We start from the raw sequence: 22,251 nt of genomic DNA, 5'->3' as shown, positions 1-22,251 counted from the left end.
TCCAGAAAGACATCCAGTACCAGCTTACTGAGGGATGCTAGGGGAGAGTTCAAGGAATTAACCAGGCTGCAAGGTTCAGGGTTTGAAGCGGAGGGTGCAGAATAAGGCCCGCCTGCTGGGACAGCAGGGAAGGGGTCTGAGGCACGTGCCATGGTTGTAGCAGTGTCATACTGCGCAAGAGGGGGTACCAGTGTTGGCGTGGCCAGTCTGCAATCAGTATTGTCCTTGGCTTGTCCTGTTTGATCTTTAGTAGAACCTTTGACAGAAGACGCAGAGGGGGAAAGGCATAAACCAAGAGGCTTTCCCAGGTAAAGGACAGGGCATCCACTTTCTAAGCTTGACTGTGTAGAGTTCATGTGCAGAATTTGTTCAATTGGTAGTTCTGAGGGGAGGCAAACAAGTCTACCTCTGGAGTCCCCCATTTGTTCCTCAAGAGGTTGCATATTTTGGGTTCTAGTTTCCATTCGTGTGGGTCCATGAGATTTCTACTTAAGTCGTCTGCCAGGAAATTTAGCTTGCCTGGCAGGAATTGTGCTTGTAGGTGTACTGGGTAGCTCAAGGCTGTGTCCAACAGCGCCATGGCTAGTCTGCAGAGAGGGTACAAGTGGGTTCCCCCCTGCTTGTTTATGTACCACATAACTGTGGTGTTGTCTGTCTTTACCAATAGTTATCCTGGAAGAATACAGTCTTTGAAGGCTGTCAGAGCATTCTGTACAGCTAACATTTCTTTTTGATTGACATGCAGGTGTGAATGCACTTGCCCTGTCATGTGAGCCCCCCATGTATAGTCTGATGCATCTGTTGTTCGGGTGTGGGTGGCAGGGGGTAGAGTAAAAGGGAGTCCCTTGTTGTGGTAGCAGGCCTCTGCCCACCAGAGGAACTCTGTCTTTATACAAGGAATGACAGAAATCATTGTTTCCAGGTCCTGAGAATGTTGACACCATAGGCTGTTTAAATACCATTGGAGTTTCCTCATATGCAGTCTTGCATATGGGATTAGTAGAACACAAGAGGCCATGAACCCCAGAGCTTGTAGTATTTTCCTTGCAGATAGCTGGAGTTGTGTGGCCAATAGTTTGAAGTAGGTTGTCAAATAAACTTGTTTCCCTGGAGTGAGGAATGCCATCTGGGAAGTTGTGTTCAAGCTTACTCCCAGGAATACAATCTATTGGCATGGTACTAGGTGAGATTTCTTTTTGTTGATGGTGTACCCCAGTGAGGTTAGAAGTTTCTTTACGAATGCCAGGTGTTGTAATAGCAAGTCCTGGCTTTCTGCCTGAATCAGACAATCGTCCCAAGTATGGGTAAATTTGAATATTTCTCTGCCTGCAAAATGCAATGGCTGGAGCTAGACACTTTGTCAACACCCTGGGTGCAGTAGATAAGCCAAAGGGAAGTGCAGAGAACTGAAAGTGCATGCAGCCCACCCTGAAACGTAGGTATTGTCTGCAGGATCCTCTTATTGAGATGTGCAGGTAAGCTTCCTTTAAGTCGAGGGTTGCCAACCAGGCACCCTTGGCTAGCATAGGAAGAAGCTATTGAAGAGTTAGCATTTTGAATTTTGGAACCACCAGAAAGGTGTTGAGAGTAGAGAGGCCCTGGATAGGATGCCAGGAGTGGTCTTTTCTTGGTTTCAGAAAAAGTCTTGAATAAAAACCTTGTCCCCTTTGTTCTGCTGGGACAGGTTGAATAGCCCTGATACTAAGAACAGAGAGAACCTGCTGTTGGGCCTCCGCCCATTGATTTGGGGGTAGGTCTGGCCAACCATTTTGGGTTGGTAGTGTGTGGAAGTGGAATCTGTATCCTTGGGAAACTATGTTTAAAACCCATTTGCCCTTGGTAACGAGTTCCCAGTTTTTTGCATGCAGGGTGAGCTTTCCTCCTAAGGGAGCAGGTAGTAGAGCAGGACTTGGAAGGTTTAAGGTTAAGTCACTGTGCCATTTTCCATAGGGGGGCGGCTTATTACTCCCTGCTTTGGAAGTGAGAGCCCCCCCACTGCTTAGATCTGTGCGTAGTTTGTGACTGTAGCCTAGGTGGTCTGCTGTTCCTGGGTTTGGACTGAGAAGGTCTGGAAGGGACTGGAAAGGACAAGTTCTTTGAAGGCCAATGCCTAACAGTTTGCATAGATTTAGCTTTTTCCTCCATCCTTTTGTGGACTTCTGCTTTGTTGCCAAAAAGGCAGTCTTGGTTTAAGGGGGCATCCAGTAATTTAGCTTTAACATGATCTGGTAAGTTTTGTTCCTTAAGCCAAGCATGCCTTCTAAGTACAGACCAGGTGACAGCAACCCTGCAAGATGCTTCAAAAGCATCAAAACCACATTTCAAAGTATGTTTACCAACTTGTTCTGTGGAATGCATTAAATCTTGCAATTCTTAGGGTTCAGCACAGTCAGGAATCAACATAATTTTCTAAGTAGTCCCATAATATGCTGCTGATACTTTAACATATGAAACTGGTAATTTAATGCCCTAATGGCCAAAGTAGCAGAAGTGTACACCTTCTTACCCAATCTGTCCAAGGCTCTAGAATCTCTATCAGAAGGGGTAGGATTTTTGGCAGCAGCAGCCTTAATGCCTTTTGGCCCTTGGGAAATGGTCTATCGATCCGCAGAAGGAATTCTTGAAGAGGAACTTGTGAGTCAGGTACTCTGTAGTACCTGTCAAGTTTTCTGGGAGCTGGAGGTAAAGTGTCTGGGGTAAGGCTAGATTCCAATACAATGTCCAGAACAGGAGGCATAGCTAAAGGCCTGTGTTGAGGTAGGAGTAAGAATTCCCTAAGTCTCTTTTTGGACTCTGAGTAATCCTGGCTTTACCAGTGGAAATGCTCCCTAAGAGTGTGCAAGGTTTCACCGAAAGAAAAATCTTCTGGAGGGGAAGCAGCGGGAATGGAATCCTCTGCATCAGAATCCTCATAAGTAGATGAGGGCAAATCCTGGTAATCAGAAGGAGCAGAAATATCAGATTTCTGATCAGAAGAATCAGAAAGAAAATCAGTTCTAGGTCTCTTAAGAGGGGGAAGGCTGGCTTCCCCTAATTAAGGTTATAAGGTCTTCAGCCATTCTAAGCATTTGTTTTTTAGGCATATGGGCCTGAGCCTGCAGTTTGGTCGTCGGTTTTCTAGGCGTAGTGTGAGTTTTTGGCCTGGAAGAAAAAGATGGCGTTGGTTTAATATGAATTTCTGTAGACCTGAATACACCCTCAGAAGCCGGTGCCTGTACAGTGGCTCTGGACCCATCAAAGGTAGAGACATCCATAAGTTCCATAGTCAAAGAAGCATCTCGCGGCATACCAGACTCCGAATGGGTCTCAGTAGAGGCCTGCGAATCAGAAGTAGCGAGTATCAGGGGCTGCGAAAACACCTCACTGAGTACCGGCAGACAGGCGACTAGCTTAACGGAAGCGTCATCGGCAGTTTTGGACCTATGCAGTCTGTCTCTGTCTTTATCCTTACGTTTTTTCATAAGATCGGTAGTCGGATGGCTTGACGAAGCCATTTCGGAGTACACAGAATGAGTACAAAAGTAATTAGCTACAAAAAAATCGCCCAACGACGAATAGTTCAGGCATTGAACAAGGCACAAAACCGACAACGAGGGACGTGGTGGTCTGGGCCTAAACAGGGGATGCAGTAAGAATGAAAATCTCTATGAGGTATTTGCTTTCCACAGGTAAAACAACTGTTAACTTTTACTGACATCGATTAGAGCAAGAAAAAGGATCCCAAACGGGGTATTTAGCTTTCTTGAAGACTTCGGATCTGAAACTCGAAAACAAAAATTTCAGGAGTAGGCCAACCAACACTTGCGAACTGCTTCTGCTTCGGGCACCGCACGGCAAGAAAGACTGATGTAATGGCATTGGCTGCAGGTTTTATACCCCTGACGACCTGACATCAAGGAAGAAGCAACAGCATCCGACTCAGAAATCCGAAGACTCTGGTACTCAGGACAGCTGAGGGCTACCTGCAGGCAGATAACCCAAGTGTGATGACTGCAACAGTGAAACATGAACTTCATCACCCATCTCTTTTCAGGCAGCAGAAAGTACAGCTGTGTGCACTTACCATAAATGTTGATGTTAGAGTGCTGGGCCTTCTGGACTCTGTGATGATGTCTAGGACCTGTTTGCTTAACAGGGACCCCTTATTTCAGAAAACTAGCCATGCTGATAGTTTGAGAGTATGCAGGTCTGGGCCCCAGCATCCCCCCCTCCCTGAGTTAAGAGGTCTGAGATCAGGGGAAGCTGCCTGGGAGGCTGTAAAGTCAGGCTGTGCAGTAAGGGGTACCAATGTTGTCTGGGCAATCTGGAGCAATGAGGATGGCCTTTGGTCTCTCCTCTCATATTTTGATCAGTACCTTGGGGATAAGAGGCAGAGGAGGGAATGTGTACACAAAGCGGGTGTTCCAGGGGAAGGACAAGGCATCCACCTTCCACGCTAGGTGGTGATACTCCCTGTTTTAGAATTTTTGGGGTGGGATGCAAAGCAAAGAGATCCACTTCTGGAGTCCCCCATGCCTGTCTGATTTGCAAAAAGATTTTTCTATGGAGCTGCCATTCGTGAGGGTCCAGGAGGTGTCGGCTTAAGTGGTCTGCCAGTGTGTTGCTGATCCTTGGTGGGTATTGTGCTATCTGGTGTAGCCCCATGGAAGAGGCTGTCAGAAAGAGGCTCATGGCTAGCCTGCACAGAAGGTAAGATTGGGTCCCTCCCTGTTTGTTGATGTACCACATTACTGTGGTGTTGTCTGTTTTGATAAGGAGAACCCCTTACTGTGGTGTTGTCTGTTTTGATAAGGAGAAGCCCTGGTTTGAGATGGGGTTTGAAGGATGTCAGTGCCTTTTGTACTGCCATAATTTCCTTCTGGCTGACGTGTAAGGGATGGTGCTGGGCATTCCAAAGACCTTGGGTGTCCCTGCCTTTTACGTGAGCACCCCAAGCTATGTCTGAGTCGTTGGTGGTAATGGTCTGCCGGGTTGGGCGGAGAGAGAAGGAAAGACCCTTGTTCTGGGCACAGGCCCCTGCCCACCAGAGAAACTTGGTCCTTATACAGGGGATCAGAGGTAGAGATGTCTCCAGAGGTTGAGAGTGCTGACACCAAAGATTCTTTAGGTAACATTGAAGTTTTCTCATGTGAAGCCTGGCCAGAGGAATTAGAAGGTTGCAAGATGTCATGTACCCTAGGGCTTGCAGGAACTTCCTCGCAGTGAGATGACTTCTGGAAACCAGTTGTGTAAAACAGAGAGGCAGGAAGCTCTGTTTCTCTGGGGCTAGGAAGGCCATTTGGGATGCTGTGTCCAGCAGTGCCCCCAAGAAAATGATCTTCCTGGAGGGTGTTTGCCTTGATTTCTTCTCGTTGATGGTGTAACCTAAAGAGGTTAGGAGGGTTTTGACAAAGGAGGTGGTCCTTGAGGAGCTTTTCTTTGCATTCTGCCTGAATGAGGCAGTCATCCAGATAAGGGTAAATCTGTAAATTTTTCTGTCTGCAAAAGGCTATGGAAGGGGCTAAGCATTTGGTGAATACCCTGGGAGCAGTAGATAAGCCAAAGGGTAGCACAGAGAATTGAAAGTGTTGTGAGCCTGCTCTGAAGTGAAGTAATTTTCTGTAGGATTCCCTTATGGGGATGTGGAGGTAGGCATCTTTTAGATCTAGGGTAACTAACCAATCATTTTTGGTCAGCATAAGCAGTAGCTGCTGCAAAGTTAGCCTGTTGAATTTGGGAACCACCAAAAAGGTGTTCAGGATGGATAGAACCAGGATGGGGTGCCAAGTGCCCTCTTTTCTGGGAATAAGGAATAGTCTGGAATAAAAGCCTTTCCCCGTTTGATCTGAGAGGACAGGTTCTACTGCCCCCTGGGATATGAGAGTTTGGACTTGTTTCAATGCCTCTGCCCACTGACTTGGAGGTAGGTCTGGGGCACCCTCTTGGAACTGGGAGTTCGTTGCAGGAGAATTTGTATCCCTGAGAAATTATCTTTAAGACCCATTGGTCCTTGGTTACTGAAAACCACTTCTCTCTGCAGAAGGAGAGCCTTCCTCCTAGTTTTTGGTGTGTGAAGACAGGACAGAGGGAAGAGAGAGAGTCAGTGAGAGTTTTTGCCATACAGGGATGGCTTAGAACTCCCTGCTTTAGTAGTGGAGGCAGTCCACTGTTTGGTTCTCTGCTGTCCCTAGGATAGGAGTCTGGATGGTCTTGTCCCTGCGGGGCTTACCCTGCCCCTGTCTGCTAGGTGCAGGAAAGGACCAGTGTTTTGAGGGAAAATTCCTGCTGAACCTAGGAGGTTGTACTTGAAGGAAATTTTTACTGTGTGCAGAGATTTTGCTTTGTCTTCCATCTTTTTAGGCACCTCTTCTGCTTTTTCCTCCAAACAAGCCGTCCTTATTCAATGGTGCATCAAGTAATTTAGATCTGACAGTCAGGGAGAGGTTGTTCCTTCAACCTTGCATGTCTTCTAATGACAGATCCTGTCACTGCTGCCCTGCTAGAGGCTTCCAGGGTGTCATATTCACAGTGTAAAGAGTGTTTAGCCACTTGACAAGTAGAGTGCAGTAAATCTGCTAACTCTTTTGTATTGGCACAGTCCGGAAAGGTAGAAATCTTTTGTTTTAATAGTTCCAAAGTGTGTTGTTGATATTTTAACATGTGGAACTGACAGTTGAGTGCTCGGATAGCTAAGGTTGCAGAGGCATATACATTTTTACCCCATCTGTCCAGAGTTCTGGAGTCCTTGTCAGAAAAAGTAGAATTCTTTGCAAACTAGCCTTAGCTCCTTTTGGTCCCTGTGTAATGACCTCTGGGTCTGCAGCAGGATTTCTGTACAGGTATTTGAGAGAGTCCGGTACTCTGTAGTCCTTGTCTGGGAGCAGGCGGGAGGGCGTCAGGAGTTAAGCTGGTTCATGGAAGACATCATCCACCACCTCTAAGATAGGGGGGATGGCCAAGGGTCTGTGCTGGGGCAAGTCTAGAAACCTCTCTTTTCCTGGACTGAGGGAAGTCCTGGGAGTCCCAGTGAAAATGTTCCCCGAGGGTGTGAAGGGTTTCCACAAAAGGAGGATCTTCTGGTGGGGAGGCAGAAGGAATGGATTCCTCTGCATCTGAATCCTCATAAGCAGTAAGAGGTTGTTGTTCCTCTTCAAAATCTGAATTATCAGACTCCTCAGAATCCTGTTCTGTCAGTATTTCAGGAGAAGGGTCTATCTTCCTTTTAGAAGGTGTGGCCTGACTACCCCTGATAAGGGTGAGAAGATCCTCCGCCATTTTAAGCATTTGAGCTTGGGGTGGTGGAGCAGGGGTAAAATGGTGGCTAGAGATAATTTTCTTAGGAGTGGCCTTGCCTCTAGGCCTAAGAGTATCCATTGTTGTGAGAGAAACGGTAGTCTGAGGAAAATATGTTGTTTTTTTGTCTACATTCGGTAGTGCGAAAGGCCTCCTCGGAAGCCAGTGCCTGCGTCATGGCTCCGGACCCAACCGAGGCAGAGACAACCAAAGGCTCAGAAAATGAAGATTTCTGCAGCATACCGGACTCAGAAAGGGTCTCAGTAGAGGCCTGTGAGGGTATCAAATCAAGCAAAAGGGGCTGCAAAGGAGCCTCACTGAATTCTGGAGAACAGATGACCTGCTTAGCGATAAGAGTCGTTGGAAGGCTTAGCATTCTGTGGTCTGGCTCTATCTTTATCCTTACGTTCTTTGGAATGTCTACGGATTGCTGGCTGACAGATGCCACTTTGGAAAGTGAAGACAGAAGAGGAAAACACCTGACTACAAAAAGAAATCTACGACGAATGGTTCTCGCATTGACGTGAGCACAGAACCGGCAATGGGGGACGTCATGGTCTGGGCCTAAGCAAGTGATGCAGTAAGAATGGAAGTCTCAGTGTGGTATTTGCTTTCCTCAGGTGAACCAATTGTTAACTTTTTCAGACCTCGTTTAGTGCAAGAAAAAAGGATCCCAACGGGGTACTTAGCTTTAGATGTTTTCAGCTGTAATTCGAAATCTGGTAGTGACCAGCTTTTGCTACGGGCTCCACGGCAAGAAAGACTGATGTAATGACATCAGCTGCCTTCCTGTATATTACTTGACGACCTGACGTCAGCCAGCAAGTGACAGCAGCCAACGTAGAAAAACATTGACTCTGGTATTCGGGCCGGCCAAGGGCTAACAAAGCAGGGATAACCCACAGGTGATAACTGCAACAGTGAAACACGAATATCAAATTTTACAGCCTCCTGTAATAGTACAGTCTGGGCCTGTCAAAAGAGCTCTGAGATGGTTTGATATCTTGCAGCAGAACTTTTCCAGAGGACAGCCAGAGAGATTTAGGACAGTGCCAACCATAACCATGTGCAGAACCTACCAGTCTCTGGAGATGGCTCTCCAAGCAGGGAAAACTCATAGAACTACTATCCTCCCATAGGTAGCCCAGTCATAGTCAAGATAAAAGTGGTTGGTCACCTTAAAAATTCAGCAAGCATTGAAGAGGGAAATTCATGTGATAATTCACAGCATTCCTTCATCTTCTAAGAAGCTTCGTCCTCTTCTGGGTTGGCAAGCTCTGGAACAGGAAGCAGAAGGAGGGGCCAGAGACTCATAAAGGACCCTTATATTAGTGACTGCCTGGTTTTTCATCAAGAAATCTACAATACTGAAAGGCCTGGCTCAAACAAAAACAAAAAAAGCAACCCTCCCCAAAATGTGCATCCAGTATAGTGCATGTGAGCTTGCCCTTCAAGGGCAGCTTCAGACGCTCCATTTACTACAAGCACATACTAGAGTCTGCAGTTCTTTCTACAGAGGCAGCATGATCAAAATTATAGTACCTACATAAAGAGCAAGCCACAAATAGTGCATTAACTTCCTCTTAAGTTCAGAGAGGTCAGAAAGCTTTGCCAGTGCCTCATCCATTAGGAAGGACTGGAATTTGGGCAACTGGTAGATGATTCCCCTGTGTCACGTGACTACTCTGTCTTTTCATACCCGTCTAGAGCTCTAAACAGTCTCTCACTCTCTTGACTGCAAGGTGGAAAAATGCTGTAGTCTCAGTTATGTATTGCACCAAAGAAACTGCATAAAAGCGATGCCTGTTTAAGGACTAATTTCAATTAGCTAGAGACCTGTAAAGAGCATTAATATTCTTAAAGGCTGGAAAGGAATGGTTTAAGGTTTCCAGGTAACACTACAGACATCCTTAACTAAAAGAATTTGGGAATGGCTCAAGAGCTCCTCTGCATCCCTCTCAAGATATACATTCAAGTGTTTGCACAAAAAAGAATGAATGGTGACCACAGACTTGTCTAAAGAGAACCACATACGCTTAAAGATCCTAAACCTCTCTCGAAAGACGCATGGTTGGGACACAGCTCAGTGCCTTTATCTGTCAGCAGGTTAGTGGCCTTCAGGTCCCCAAACAATTCAAAAAAGAAGAGGGGGGAGGAGGAAATTTCCCAAACAACCCCAACATATCAAAGCTTCATTTGTTTTAGTGTTAACAGTAAACAAAAACAAACAGGTACATTCCCTATCAACAGGCAGCAAGTATCTACTAAGGAGTGTGCATCCCAAAGACAGCAAAGTAGCAAGTATTAGGCCCTTTAGCAATAAACTCTAATAGGGAAACTGGAAGGCTAGTGGGACTGCACTCCAGGTGGTCTCCTCTTGAGTATGCGTGCAAGAAGGGCACCTTCTTTGTGCCCCCTTCTCTACTGTCAAAATGAAATGGAGCTGAAATTTAAGAGACCACTAACAGAGGGTAAGCTCGGCACTTGCAGGGACAACAGGAGCCTATGTGAAGGACGGATTAGCATGTGGCCTACCCTGCTCTCACGGAGACATGGGACTGCAGGAGAGAGACTGCTGAGTCTGTCCCCCTTTAGGAACCTTTAACCATCATGATGCTTCTGGCAAGTAGGGCAAGGTCATGAGGTTTTTCTAAAAGAACTACTGGCACTTATGGCAGTGTTCTACATTATGTTCCTTCCCAAGTCAGTACAACCAATACCTATGAAAGCCTTGGTGCATAACTTGATGGCCACAAGGACACTTTGTTGAAATGCTTCTAAGCATCAGACTATGGAAGTTTTCACTAATATACCTAAATATCAAGAGCCAACTGTCTAAGTAGCAAAACAAACTAGAAGGTGCAGAACTAGTTGAACTTATCAACTGGCATGATATCCACACTATGTACCAGCACAGGGCATGTGCATCCCAGAGTACAGATGCCTCCAAGAAAAAAATCAAACACACACTGGAGGAGAGGGTGACCCCATTCTCTGAGCCAAAGAGACTTAGGGATGTCACACACTGCAGTCACAGGTCACCCCCTTCACAACCCAATTAGCTGAGGATAATTTTCTCACAAATGACAACCAAACAACATTTCAGCAAAGTTTGTGAATGAACTTTTTCTCTGCCACAGCCACACTGCACATGTCTATGACCTCTGTCACTCCTGTGTTTGTTTTATTTTTAATGGTGGTCGTCAGACCAGAGAGAAGATATATAAAATTAAAAATATACAAGATGTTCTTCGTTTTCCATTGCTGCAGTCCTTACTATTGGGGTATAGTCCGCGTCCAGTCGGCCCGAATACCAGAGTATAAGGCTGACGTCGGTCAGGGCGCATTGGACAGGCGCCAGTGGGTCAGGGGCTATAATCGCATGACCAACCATCATCTCTATCCTCAGTCTTTTCCATGATGGTCCGATGCAAAGCAGGTTTCGGTTGGCGTTTGTTAATAAAAATAATATTTCCCGGGGAGTTTCAGACCGGCTAAGAGTTGGCTATTGACGTTTGAACATTTTTCTTTTTTTTGTATTTTTTTTGGAAAAAGTGAAAAAAAGAGTGAATAACTGTATTTCTTGTGACAGAGAGATACCTCATACCTCCATACCTTGTGTATACGCTTGTCTATTAAGAGGAGGTTAGACTGTGCCAGGTTAGTGTTTGGGAGTTTGCAATTATGGCAGTGGAGCCAGAGGTTTTGCCAGGTTTTCATGGAGAGTCTCAGCAGGAACTTTACTGTTACAGGATGTGCCTCTCAGGAGGTAGAGGGCCAGGGGGGGGGCAGGTCACTGTTCTTCCTCTCTTCCCTCTCTTCCAGTTAGAGCCTCTCCCTCTGCCTGAACCCTGACTCTTTGCTCTGCTCTGTTAAGCCTGATAGGTAGGCTTTGGATAGGTGGGAAAAGAAAGTATACTTCTTCCTCACTCCATGGGAATTGAGTTGAAGTTTTTCAGTTAAATATCAGAATTATCTCCTTTGATTTGGTTCATGTGTCTGAACAAGTGGGGTAGCAGTTTTAAAAGAAAATGGAGGACAAAGCTAAGTCTATGCAAAACTGTTAAAGATTTTTTTGTGCAGCCAGCCACCCGAAGTTTAGTAGAAATTGGCCTGGGTGGACACATATCCTAATCTTATGATCAGTCTAGGGGGGGAACACGTGGAGACCAATTTTTTTTATCTCTCCTCAACACTTTTCTAGACAACACAACTGTCATGTGGTACATCAACAAATGGAAGAGATTTTTATTTTGGAGTACAGCAAAAAAAATTTGCAGGGTTCTGCCTAATTTGATGGCAGTAGAGCCATTTTGATTTTCCATAAGGATAGGGTATCCTGGGATTAGGCCTCATTCCACTAGGGCTACTGCCACTTCAACATTTTGATGCAGCACTGTTTAGCCCGTTTCAAATAAATAATCTCTGGCTAGTAAGCTTATGATAAATCAAATGATTCCCAAAACATGCACCCCTATACTTCCTTGGAGATTCTGTAGGTATTATCAGTGCCTCCTCTGAGCAAAACAGCAGGGAAGGTGCCTAAATGTACAACAAAGAACAGATCTTCATATACTCGCACATGATCACACCATACTCGAGTAAAGGCTAATAGGGTTTTTAAAAGTTTCAAGCACTGCAAAACAGTGCAGTAATTATTAATTATTCCCACTGCTCTATCATATCAAAAAAAACCTCTCTAATGGCACTGCAAAGCCATTTGTATTTTGAACAACCAGTGAATGCTAGTCTGTAGTCCTTTAAAATCAAATTCAGCCTCTTATCCCATTCTAAGTAACTTACCTTTCTCTCTTCCTCAAACATTTTCTTATTTTCTGGAGAAGGATACACTGCCAAACCCTGTGGAAGAAGTTTGTTGCGACCCAAAGATTTTCTTACAAAGACGGTATCACCTCGAATGCCCAATCCTAGAAGAAAAAAAATGTAATGGTTTCAGTTATCTCTTATCTGAACTACTTTGTCCAAAATCTGTTGCTGCATACAGCTCACCCAAATCAGTGAACGGGAAATATTTTAAATATTGTACTAATTTATATTTAACAGATCACAGTCTTCTAGAAATACAGATCTACCCCACAAAGTTAAAATGCAAACAGCTTTATTTCTTTACATGCTCACTATGAAGTTACTGGCAACTCAACTGTTGCTTTTAGCAAGTTAAAAAAATAAAATAAAACTACTACTATTCAACAAAAAAAATATTTTATGACCATTATCCAACCAGTAAAAATACAGCACACTTTCGTGACACAGTTACTCATTCCGACAACTACAAATGCATCACACCACACCTCCATTTAACACAACCATCTCCATTTAACACAACCACATTGACAAACTATTAAACTCAAGGATATACTGGCTGTCAGTTTTTAATCAGTTCCATTACTCATTTATTTTTGTTCTGTTTAATCCTGATACAAAACTGTGCACCCCACTACTTCCATTCCCTCCCACATTCACTCAACACATTGTTTTGTTACATATTTTTCATTATGAAAATTTATTGCATTTAAATAATCTAATGTTACAACACAAAATTGTCTAGATTTATCTTTCACCCTTTCATGCACACCTGTTTAAATAAAACTACAAAATTATTTTGAGGCAAGAACCAAAAATTCAAAAATGCTTTGCCATTTAGCATTAAGTGCTTATCACCACATGCAAATCCTACACCATCTCATACAGCAAAAAATCCCTTTTAAGAGAAGGTCAGCTAAGTAAGGTATGAACTCTTTCTTTCCACCCCTGAAACTTAGCTGGTGAGATACAGCTACCAAGTACTTGTACCCTTTCTGAAGGTGATTTTAGATTGGTTTGTCTAGGGTGCTGTCACAGTAAACAATTCATACAGTAAACTTGTGTAAGTAAACTTAACTTTAACAGTACATGTTCATATAACTGTTGCAGTTATAGCTATATAGGTTATATCTTGCCAAGGATATAGCAGCTGGCCAGCTTCCAAAGCTTCAGGGCCCCTTCCACATCCCCAAACTGTCAGACAGCTCAAGCTGGGCTGACTAAAAGACAAGTGTGGGCGCCGAGCCATTTAGAGCATTCCTGCCAATGGAAAGAGAGAGAGGATGAGCCCTGAAAGGACAATGCTAGGAACAAAAAAAAATGTCCACACCCTGACATAAAAAAAAAAAAAAAAAAAATATATCAAAGGGGTTGGAGGGAGAGAGTGGCTGCTGCAACAGTGATCATTTACTTACCCAACGGTACTATGTTCTTCATACTGATCACTGCTTTAGTAGTCCTGGTTATGTGGGTAGATTATCCAAGTTTATTACATTTGGAAGGTAGCAGAGGAGTCCAGGACTTGAAGAATGGTCCCGGCAAAGCCTGCTCTGGACCTAAAAAAAAATGGGATCAAGCTTACAGTGTTTTGTGAAACCATGTACAGAGGACCAAGTAGCAACTTCTAGAAAACAACTCTTTCTAAAAGGCCACAGATGAAGTCAAGGCCATGGCAGAGTGAGCCTTGACCCTATATGGAATAGTCTTACTATGGCAAGTATACCAAAAGTTAACAGCTTTAGACACAACCATTTGGAAATAATCTGTTTGGACACAGGTTGTCCCCTTCTTATCATCATAAAAAATGAACAACTGAGCTGAAGATCTAAAAAAAATTTAGTTCTGTCAAGATAGTACCAGAGTTGCCTATGAACATCCAATGTATAAAGTAGCCTTTCTTTCTCATTTTTAGGTTTAGGAAAGAAAACGGGAAGATGGATAGTTTGGCTTAAAGTAAACTCGGATACCACTTATGCATATAAGAATCGGTTCTCAAAGAAACTGATCTCTGTATAAAATGTGATATGGTTGACTCACCATAAATGCTTGCAAAATAATCAGTAAAACTTTTCCATGTTAAGAACCTCAAGTGAGCCAGACTAGCTGGTTCAAATGGAGCAACTGCTAGCTTCTATAACACAAAAGTAAGATCCCAGGGAGGGTACTACTAGTTTTCTTGGAGGCCACTTAAGCAAAACCCCTTTTCACAAACATTTTAACATACGACTGCATTGAAAGAGGAGGCTCTATGTACGGACATGCTGAAATGGCAGACAAATTAACCCTGATAAGAGTAATAAAAGCCACATGATAGTAACTCGCACAAATACTGTAAATGTAGAGAACAACTAGCCCTGAATGGGAGCTGGTTATGCTGTTGGCACCAACTAGAAAACCTTTTCCATTTGCTAATATATGATTTTACAGTAGCAGACTTTCTTGCTTCCATTAGTGTTTGGAAACAAGACAGTCTAATCTGGAGGATGAAGAATAAACCAATGAAAGGAAGAATTTCCTTGACTTCTAGAACACATTTGTCTGAAACTATCTGTTGCCAAAGACAAAAAAGAATGGAGATTCAGACTTTCTGGAAGAAAAAAGGGCCAAGGTTGGAGGGGGAGGGTCACAAGGTAAATTGAAGAGTCATTCAGGCTTGAACTGTTCTTGGTTTTGGGAGGTTGGAGGCTTCATTTTGGACCCCTCTTGCCATGCCATCTTAAACTTCTGTTTACTCGATTTTTTGTTGAGACTGTTTATTCTGCTTTGTGTCAAAACTGGATGAGAAGTTAGATATTGCCTCAGTAAATTTGGAAAAGGGGGGCTGAAATTCCCTTTCATTATACTTTTTGATCACCTCTGCAGCAGAGGGGCAAAACACAATCTATATCTAAAGGTAAATTTCAGTCTCATTTTTAACTTCTGGGAGGTTCTAAGAATGCAGCCATGCAAACCTCCTCAAAACAATAACAGTGGCTACATCCTTCAAAGTAGTATCAACAGAGTCACACACACACTGTAAAACAAGCAGTAATGACCCATGCAACAGTAGAAACTAAATTATTTAAAGCAGGTTATCCTCACTAGAAAATGCAGATAAAACATCCCTCATACCTTCACAATTAATCAGAAGAAACTTTAATAACTGAGCCTGACAATTCAGAATTATACACTTTTTCTGATAAGGATGGGGAAATTACTGATAAGTATGGAGAAAATAGTAGGAGGACTGGAATTAATGAAGTGCTTAGCAGCACGGAGATCAACTAAAGCTACAACTGCTGGATCAGATTTGGGAATAGCGTATCAAAATTTAAAAGACTGAGAAACTTAATACATCTTATTATGACTTTTTAGGGGTAGCTGGTTGACTATCAGGAAAATTGCAGGTAGTGACCCACATTATTTAATGCAGAAAGAACAGGAGAAATGGGTGTAGGTTCTAGACAATCCTCCTGGAAAAACTCAAAGTATTTTCTGAGGGACTAAGAAACCTCAGTGTTCTCCCACTAAAAACACTGGCAGATTCTAGCAACAGTCCCAGAGAAAGAGAATTCCCCCATAGGCAGAATCAGAACCTGAGCGCTTCTAGGAGTCTGGATCAAAATCTTTTATTTTCTCTTCAGATTTCTGTGTCACCTCACCTTCATGTTCAGATACATAACCTTGAATTTCTTCAGAAACTACTTTATAAGAAGGATCAATAGCTTAAATTAAACCCCAAGCCAGATTCAATAAACTACTCCTGGCCAAAGAAAGATGATGAGGAGTAGATGCACGCTTAGTTTTCTGTTTCTTTTTGACAAGGAAAATGGGGCCAACCTTGTTAACAATAGCAGCGGCAGCTTCCCCAGGGATGGACACAGCATTCTGACACAACAAGGAAACCTTCTTCAACAGTGACTCTCCCTTGATCAATGAGGGGAACCAACAGCCACAAAGGACATAGCTAACCCCCGGTCCACACAGGCTATGGGTGCTACACTACAGGAAATTGGGGTAAAAGGTGAGTGGTCTGAGGAACTCAAATGGCTTCAGCAGAGTCACCCACCAGCAGCTGAAGCAAACTGCTAGCCTGCTGTTGTGGCCAAGGCTGTTTGCTTAACTTTCTGTATCTAGAAGAAGGACCAGCTGTGGGACTGGTAGTTTGTTTCATGGTCAAACCGAAAATGTTGACTTATTTCCTAAGAAAGATAAGAACAAATGCTGGTAAAAACTGTAACTTTAAAAACGTCACTTTTCTGACATAAAAATACAATAAAAGCACTATGATGCACTTTGCCAGCCCCACAAACAAACTATTTCTCCACAGGAAAAAAAAATACTTTCAGTTACCTCATAGAACTTTTAAATTGACAGGAAAAGAGAGCTCTCCCATTTACAAGTATGACTTAATGCTGTGACAGTCTATTCAAAAACACAAAACTCCTAGCTTAAAATACTTTTGCTGAAGAGGAAAATGATAAACAGCAACAATAGTTTGAAAATGTAAGCTTTTTCCATGTAGGCAACTTACCTGCCCAACAAAGGAACAGCAGAAGCGGACAGTAGATCCTCAAAAGCCTTAGAGGAGCAGTGGGCTATTGGTGTGTGAATAGTGTAAGGAAGGGAGAAATGAAGCTTCAAAACCTTGGCCAGTTCTCACCAGACTGAGTAGCTCAACGGCAGAAAAGCTAGAATGGTGACACAAAGGGTCTATAGAAGTCTTAGTTGAAGCATGCACATCTTTAGTGTGCTGCTCCTAACACTTTGACCAAGGCCAAAAGCTTCTTGGTGACAAAGGAGCTTAATTGTGTTTGGTACAAGGCAGTCTCTGTTTTCCCCTCTCTGTCTTACCTTTTTGTGCACTGTATCTGGGGAAGGTATTGCTTCATGCAATGTGCTTAATGATCCTGGGTTGTGGGTGAAAGTGGGTCTAGGAAATGGCCAACTTACCTGGTAAAAAAAACAAAGAACAGTTTATTTCCCCTAATCACACTGGTTTCTTTGTGTATGAATCATACGAGTACATGAAGGGGGGGGGGGGGAGACAAGTATAACTGCATTTCCTCTGTTCTCACTGGTCTAGGTGCACGCACAGACACACAGGTGTACCTAAACTCACTGAAAAAATGTGGCCCTTGAAGTTACTAAAATTGTACTCAACTGCAACAAAATTTCAAAGACCTCCAGCACCCCTGGGATGAATCTGCTTGGAGGTGCACATACCTAAAAACAACATGTGGGCTCTACCCACTCACCACCTACTTAATATAACCAACTCCTGGGTGATGCATCAGTGAAGAAAGGGCCCCTCCAATTATTACCAATTTTGTGTTTATTTTTAAGGTTAAGATGCATGCACACACACACACATGTATGTATGTATGTATGATATATATATATTTATATATCCTTGCACTTTACTAAAAAAATTGCACTTTATTTTGCTTTTGCCTCTTAAAAGTACTCAATTGTATTTATTCTGCTGCATTTACTACTGCCTGGTAGTAGCCTGATTAAATTGTAACCGTTTCTCTATGCCTTTTGGTTTAAGCACTTGGGCTTCAGACCAGCTGTTTTACATTACAGTTTGTGGACTGCACTGTTGTGGCAAGACAGGTAGCTTACATCCTTCTAAATTGGGAATTGCTGATTGAAGGCTCAGTGTCTGTTATTCTAAAAGTGTATTACTTTTGGTTTAAGCACTTGGGCTTCAGGCCAGTTATTTTACATTAAGAAGGTTTGTGGTCTGCACTCTTGTGGGAGGAGAGATTAGATTCTCCCCTTCTGAGCTGAGAATTTCTGGTTAAAGAATTACTGTGCCTGCTTATTTTAACAGTTTCTTTCTGAAATTGGTGCGCCTTGTTTGCTGTAGCATAGACTAGATTCAGGCATGCTGAATCTAGCTTTGTTTGTATAACTTGAGCACTAATCCATTTTGGAGAAGGTTCTCCTGCACCCTAGTGGCAGGAGTGTGCAAGCTAGAACTTGTCTGATTGAAGACTGCTATAACAGGGCTCTGTTTTGAGCCTTTTTACTGGTTAATTTGTTTAAATTGGTTTGCCTGTTTTCTAGTGTTGTATATAAAAAATGCACTTTATTCATCTGATTTTACTGTATTTGTGTTTCTTCCTACTTTATTGCATTTATTCTGCTGCATTTATTACTGCTTGTTAGTAGCCTGATTAAACTAACTTATTCTAAGCCTTTGGTTGAAGCATTTGGGCTTCAGACCAGTTGTTTCACATTAAGAAGGTTTGTGGTCTGCACTGTTGTGGCAGGACAGGTAGCTTACATCCTTCTAAGTTGGGAGTTGTTGACTGAAGGCTTAGAATTTGTTATTCTAATAGTGTATTAGTTCTGGTTTAAGCACTTGGGCTTTGGAGCCAGTTATTTTACATTAAGAAGGTGTGGTATGCACTCTTGTGGGAGGAGAGGGTAGATTCTGCCCTTCTGAGCTGGGAGTTTCTGGTTAAAGGCTTATTGTGCCTGCTTATTTGAACTGTTTGTTTCTGAAATTGGTATGCCTTGTTTGCTGTAGCATAGACTAAATTCAGACCTACTTGCTTTCTCTGTATAACATGAGCACTAATCCAGACAATCTTTTTTTGGAGAAGGTTCCCCTGCACCCTAGTGGCAGGAGTGTGCAGTTAGAACTTGTCTGATCGAAGACTGCTGGAACGGGGCTCATTTTTTAGGTTTTTATTGGTTAATTTGTTTAAATCAGTTTGCTCATTTGCTCGTGTTATATTAAAAAAAATACACTTTATGCATCGATGCTAACTAGGGTTAAACTATTCCTGGTGCCATAAAGTCTGCTCTTCAAATTTTCCCTTAGAACTAGTCAGTTTTTTAGTTTTAACACCCAAATCTGTTTCTTTGAGCTCAGCACTTGTTCAGAACTCATTGCAAGCACTAAATAAGCTACAAATTACTACAGCACCCAACTTTCCTCACTTGCCTAGAGGAAAACAGTTTTTAGTACTTAATAAATAAGCACCTATCCAGGCATGTCTAAGGGTCAGTTCCCAGTGTTTTCTCCTGTCTACCTGATGAATATGGGCATCTTGAGGCAATGCAGCAATTACCTCACGTACACGGACAACCCTCGCCTCCTACCACCCAACACTACAAGCTGTGAGAGATGCACTTATATAGCCAAACTGGAAGCAAAGCTCTCTTCACCCAAGACTGGACAAGACCGTCAAGAGGAGAAGGTAAACACTTGCACCACACCACACTCATCATATAGTCTCTGAAAACCTACACCACCAAAACAAGCACATAGCAACACAAAACACACACCTACATTATTGGAGGCTCTCAATAAAAATTTGCTCAAGAACAAAAGCCTCCAAAGCAGAAATGCATGCAGCCGCCACTCCCCAACCAAACCCAACTGACACATAACCCACAAACTCAGTGTGCCACTCAACCACAGCCCATAAAACATAACAACATACCCAACACTCTAGGTCATCGGTGACTCTATAGTTAGGCACACTGATGTTCCACTCACCAGGCTAAAAAAGGAGACAGTTACTGTCAGCTGTGGTCGGGTGCCAGGATCCGCCAAATAACGCACGCACTCAGGTTACTCCACAACAAGTACAAATATGACTGTGTCATTGTCCATGTGGGTGTGAATGACCTGAGACATACATCCCTGGACTACATGAAGAGCGATATGGAGGAGACCTCCGATCTTGTAGCCCAGGCAGGTATGACCCTAGCCATGAGCAGCATCCTGCCATCACCCAGAACAATACCACAGTACAAGAAAAAAATGATTAACTTCAACAATTGGCTAAGCTTCTGGAGTCATTCTATGAGGATCCAGTATCTGTCTGCCTGGGATGACATGATCGACAGACCACGATGCTTTGCCAGAGATGGCTTGCACCAGTCACCCTTGGGATTCCGGATACTGGCTAAGGCCCTTGCCACCCCTATAGTGTCTTAGGCTAATTTCAAATGACAAATTCACCACCGTAACAAGTACAAGCAAGCAAAATCTGAGGGTAATGCTACTCAATGCTAGAAGTCTAAACCTCAAAATGCAGTCACTCGAAGCACTCCTTAAAATGGAGAACATCTGTGCAATGATAGAGACCTGGTTCAAGACTCCAGAGAGCACCCCTCTATTACCAGGCTATAATTAATAGCACACCTTTCGGCCACCTAACCCAGAATGAAACACTAAAGGTGGAGGCGTGTCCATATTCACTAAGGAGATCCACAACTCCAGACTAGTTGCTCAGCATCCGAGATTATCCAAGTGCAACTAAATCTGGGCAAGACCGCAATCCAAATTGTAACTTGCTACAGATCCCACACCATGCCCCAGGATTCCCACTCCTCATTTCTTAATAGACTGCAAAATATTAGGGTACAACCCAACACCCTAATAATGGGAGATTTCAACAACCCAACCATTAACTGGGAAAACTACTCATGAACCAACTCTTTTGCTCAATGTTTTCTGGAATTCATAAATTCCAATGCCTTGGATCAACTTATACACACCTCCACCATGGCAGCAATATCCTACACCTGGTCATTACCAAGATGGGCGACCGGTGTTCCACACCAGAGGTCAATTCCCCGTTGGTCATATCCGACCACAAGCTAATAAGCCTAGACATCCAAATTCTGCCACCAACCCCCCATTAAGGAAACCACAGTAAAAAATTTCTCCAAAGCCAACTTCACGCTTCTTAATACAGAAGTGGCAAACTTCACGACACCCATGCAAATGGACAATAGAGGCACGACTGCTGAATCCTACACAAATGCAATTTATAAAGCACTTACACGAGTGCATGGATCACGCTATCCCTAACAGAACCAAGATGCTATCCTCCAAAAAAAGGAAGCCAATCAGGTGGTCCCCTGCCATAAACAAGCTCTACAACAAAAGAAAGAAACAGTTGCAAGAGAGAGAGTAAAATCCCATGATTGGAAGAACTCCCTGGTCAGCCTCAGTAAAAAGCCAAGATCCCTCATAAAATCCTCCAAAGCTAGTTATGAAAACAAAATCACCACTGATTCTAAAGACAGCCACAAAGCATTCTATAGCTTTGTCAAGAATCTCAATGGCAACACTCAGATCTGCTCCGAGTTACAGCACAAAGGCACTAAATATACAGAACGAACGGATATTGCCAACATCATGGCAGATTGGTTCAGTGCTAACTTTACCCCACCCACCACCACCCCACCCCATAAATGGCCCATCTCTATACCGGAAGAATGCAAAGTTCCTGTAATCATGGCTCCACAGGTAAAAACCACATTCTCCAAAGCCAAGAACACAGCATCCATGGGACCTGACAACATTCCAGGCTGCATTCTACAAAAACTACAGAATGAAATGCCACCCCATCTAAGCACCATGTTCAATCAGAGCCTCACCTCAAGCTTTGTGCCCAGTGAATGGCACACAGCAATGGTTATCCCACTCCACAAAGTGGGAGTCACCACTGACCCCGGGAACTACCGCCCCATTAGCCTAACAATCCTGGTCTGCAAGGCCATGGAAATTATCATCATGGAACTTATAAACAATGACATTGGTAATCTCCAAACTCTGGACTCCACTCAGTTCGGGTTTGTAAAAGACAGATCATGTCTCCTAAACCTGATTGACTTTTTTGAAGCATTCACCAAAGCCATATACGAGGGTAAGGTGGTTCACACAGCCCATCTAGATCTCGCCAAGGCTTTTGACACCATCCCCCACTCTAGAATTATAGATAAACTCACTAAACTAGGTATAAACGTGCCATCTCTGCTGTCCATTCTCCATTCTCCATGTGCTGTGGTCTGTCGTTATCCTCCTGGTCGTCCTTGTGCCTCCTGGGGCTGGGATTCTGGTCCTCCTGTCGTTCCACCTTCCTCGTGTCTCCTGGGGTCGGTTCTCCTGTGTGCCGTCCATTTCAGTCTGTGGCTCAGTCTCTGTGTGTCTCGTTGTGTGGACATCCTTGGTGTCCTTCATGTGTCATCCGTGTCACTCCTGTGTGGTCGGGATATCCACAATGTCCATGTGCCTCCGTTCTAAAAAATGCACTTTATTCATCTGATTTTACTGTATTTGTGTTTCTTCCTACTTTATTGCATTTATTCTGCTGCATTTATTACTGCTTGTTAGTAGCCTGATTAAACTAACTTATTCTA

General features: G+C 43.4%; 1 protein-coding gene across 1 annotated transcript in view; it reads right to left on the bottom strand.

The window, feature by feature from the left end:
- The window catches only part of MRPL9 (mitochondrial ribosomal protein L9), a 341,838-nt gene that overhangs the window by 214,845 nt on the left and 104,742 nt on the right, over positions 1 to 22,251 (bottom strand). The window contains exon 3 of the mRNA XM_044079205.1: positions 12,076 to 12,200. Coding sequence (XP_043935140.1) covers positions 12,076 to 12,200 — 125 coding nt within the window. The remainder of the gene's footprint in view (positions 1 to 12,075; positions 12,201 to 22,251) is intronic.

This window comes from Protopterus annectens, chromosome 8.part0 (genome assembly GCF_019279795.1).
Source record: "Protopterus annectens isolate FY-2018-M chromosome 8.part0, PAN1.0, whole genome shotgun sequence".
NCBI lineage: Eukaryota > Metazoa > Chordata > Ceratodontiformes > Protopteridae > Protopterus > Protopterus annectens.
Note: the sequence above shows the minus strand (reverse complement) of the source record. Positions and strands in the feature narration are given on the sequence as shown.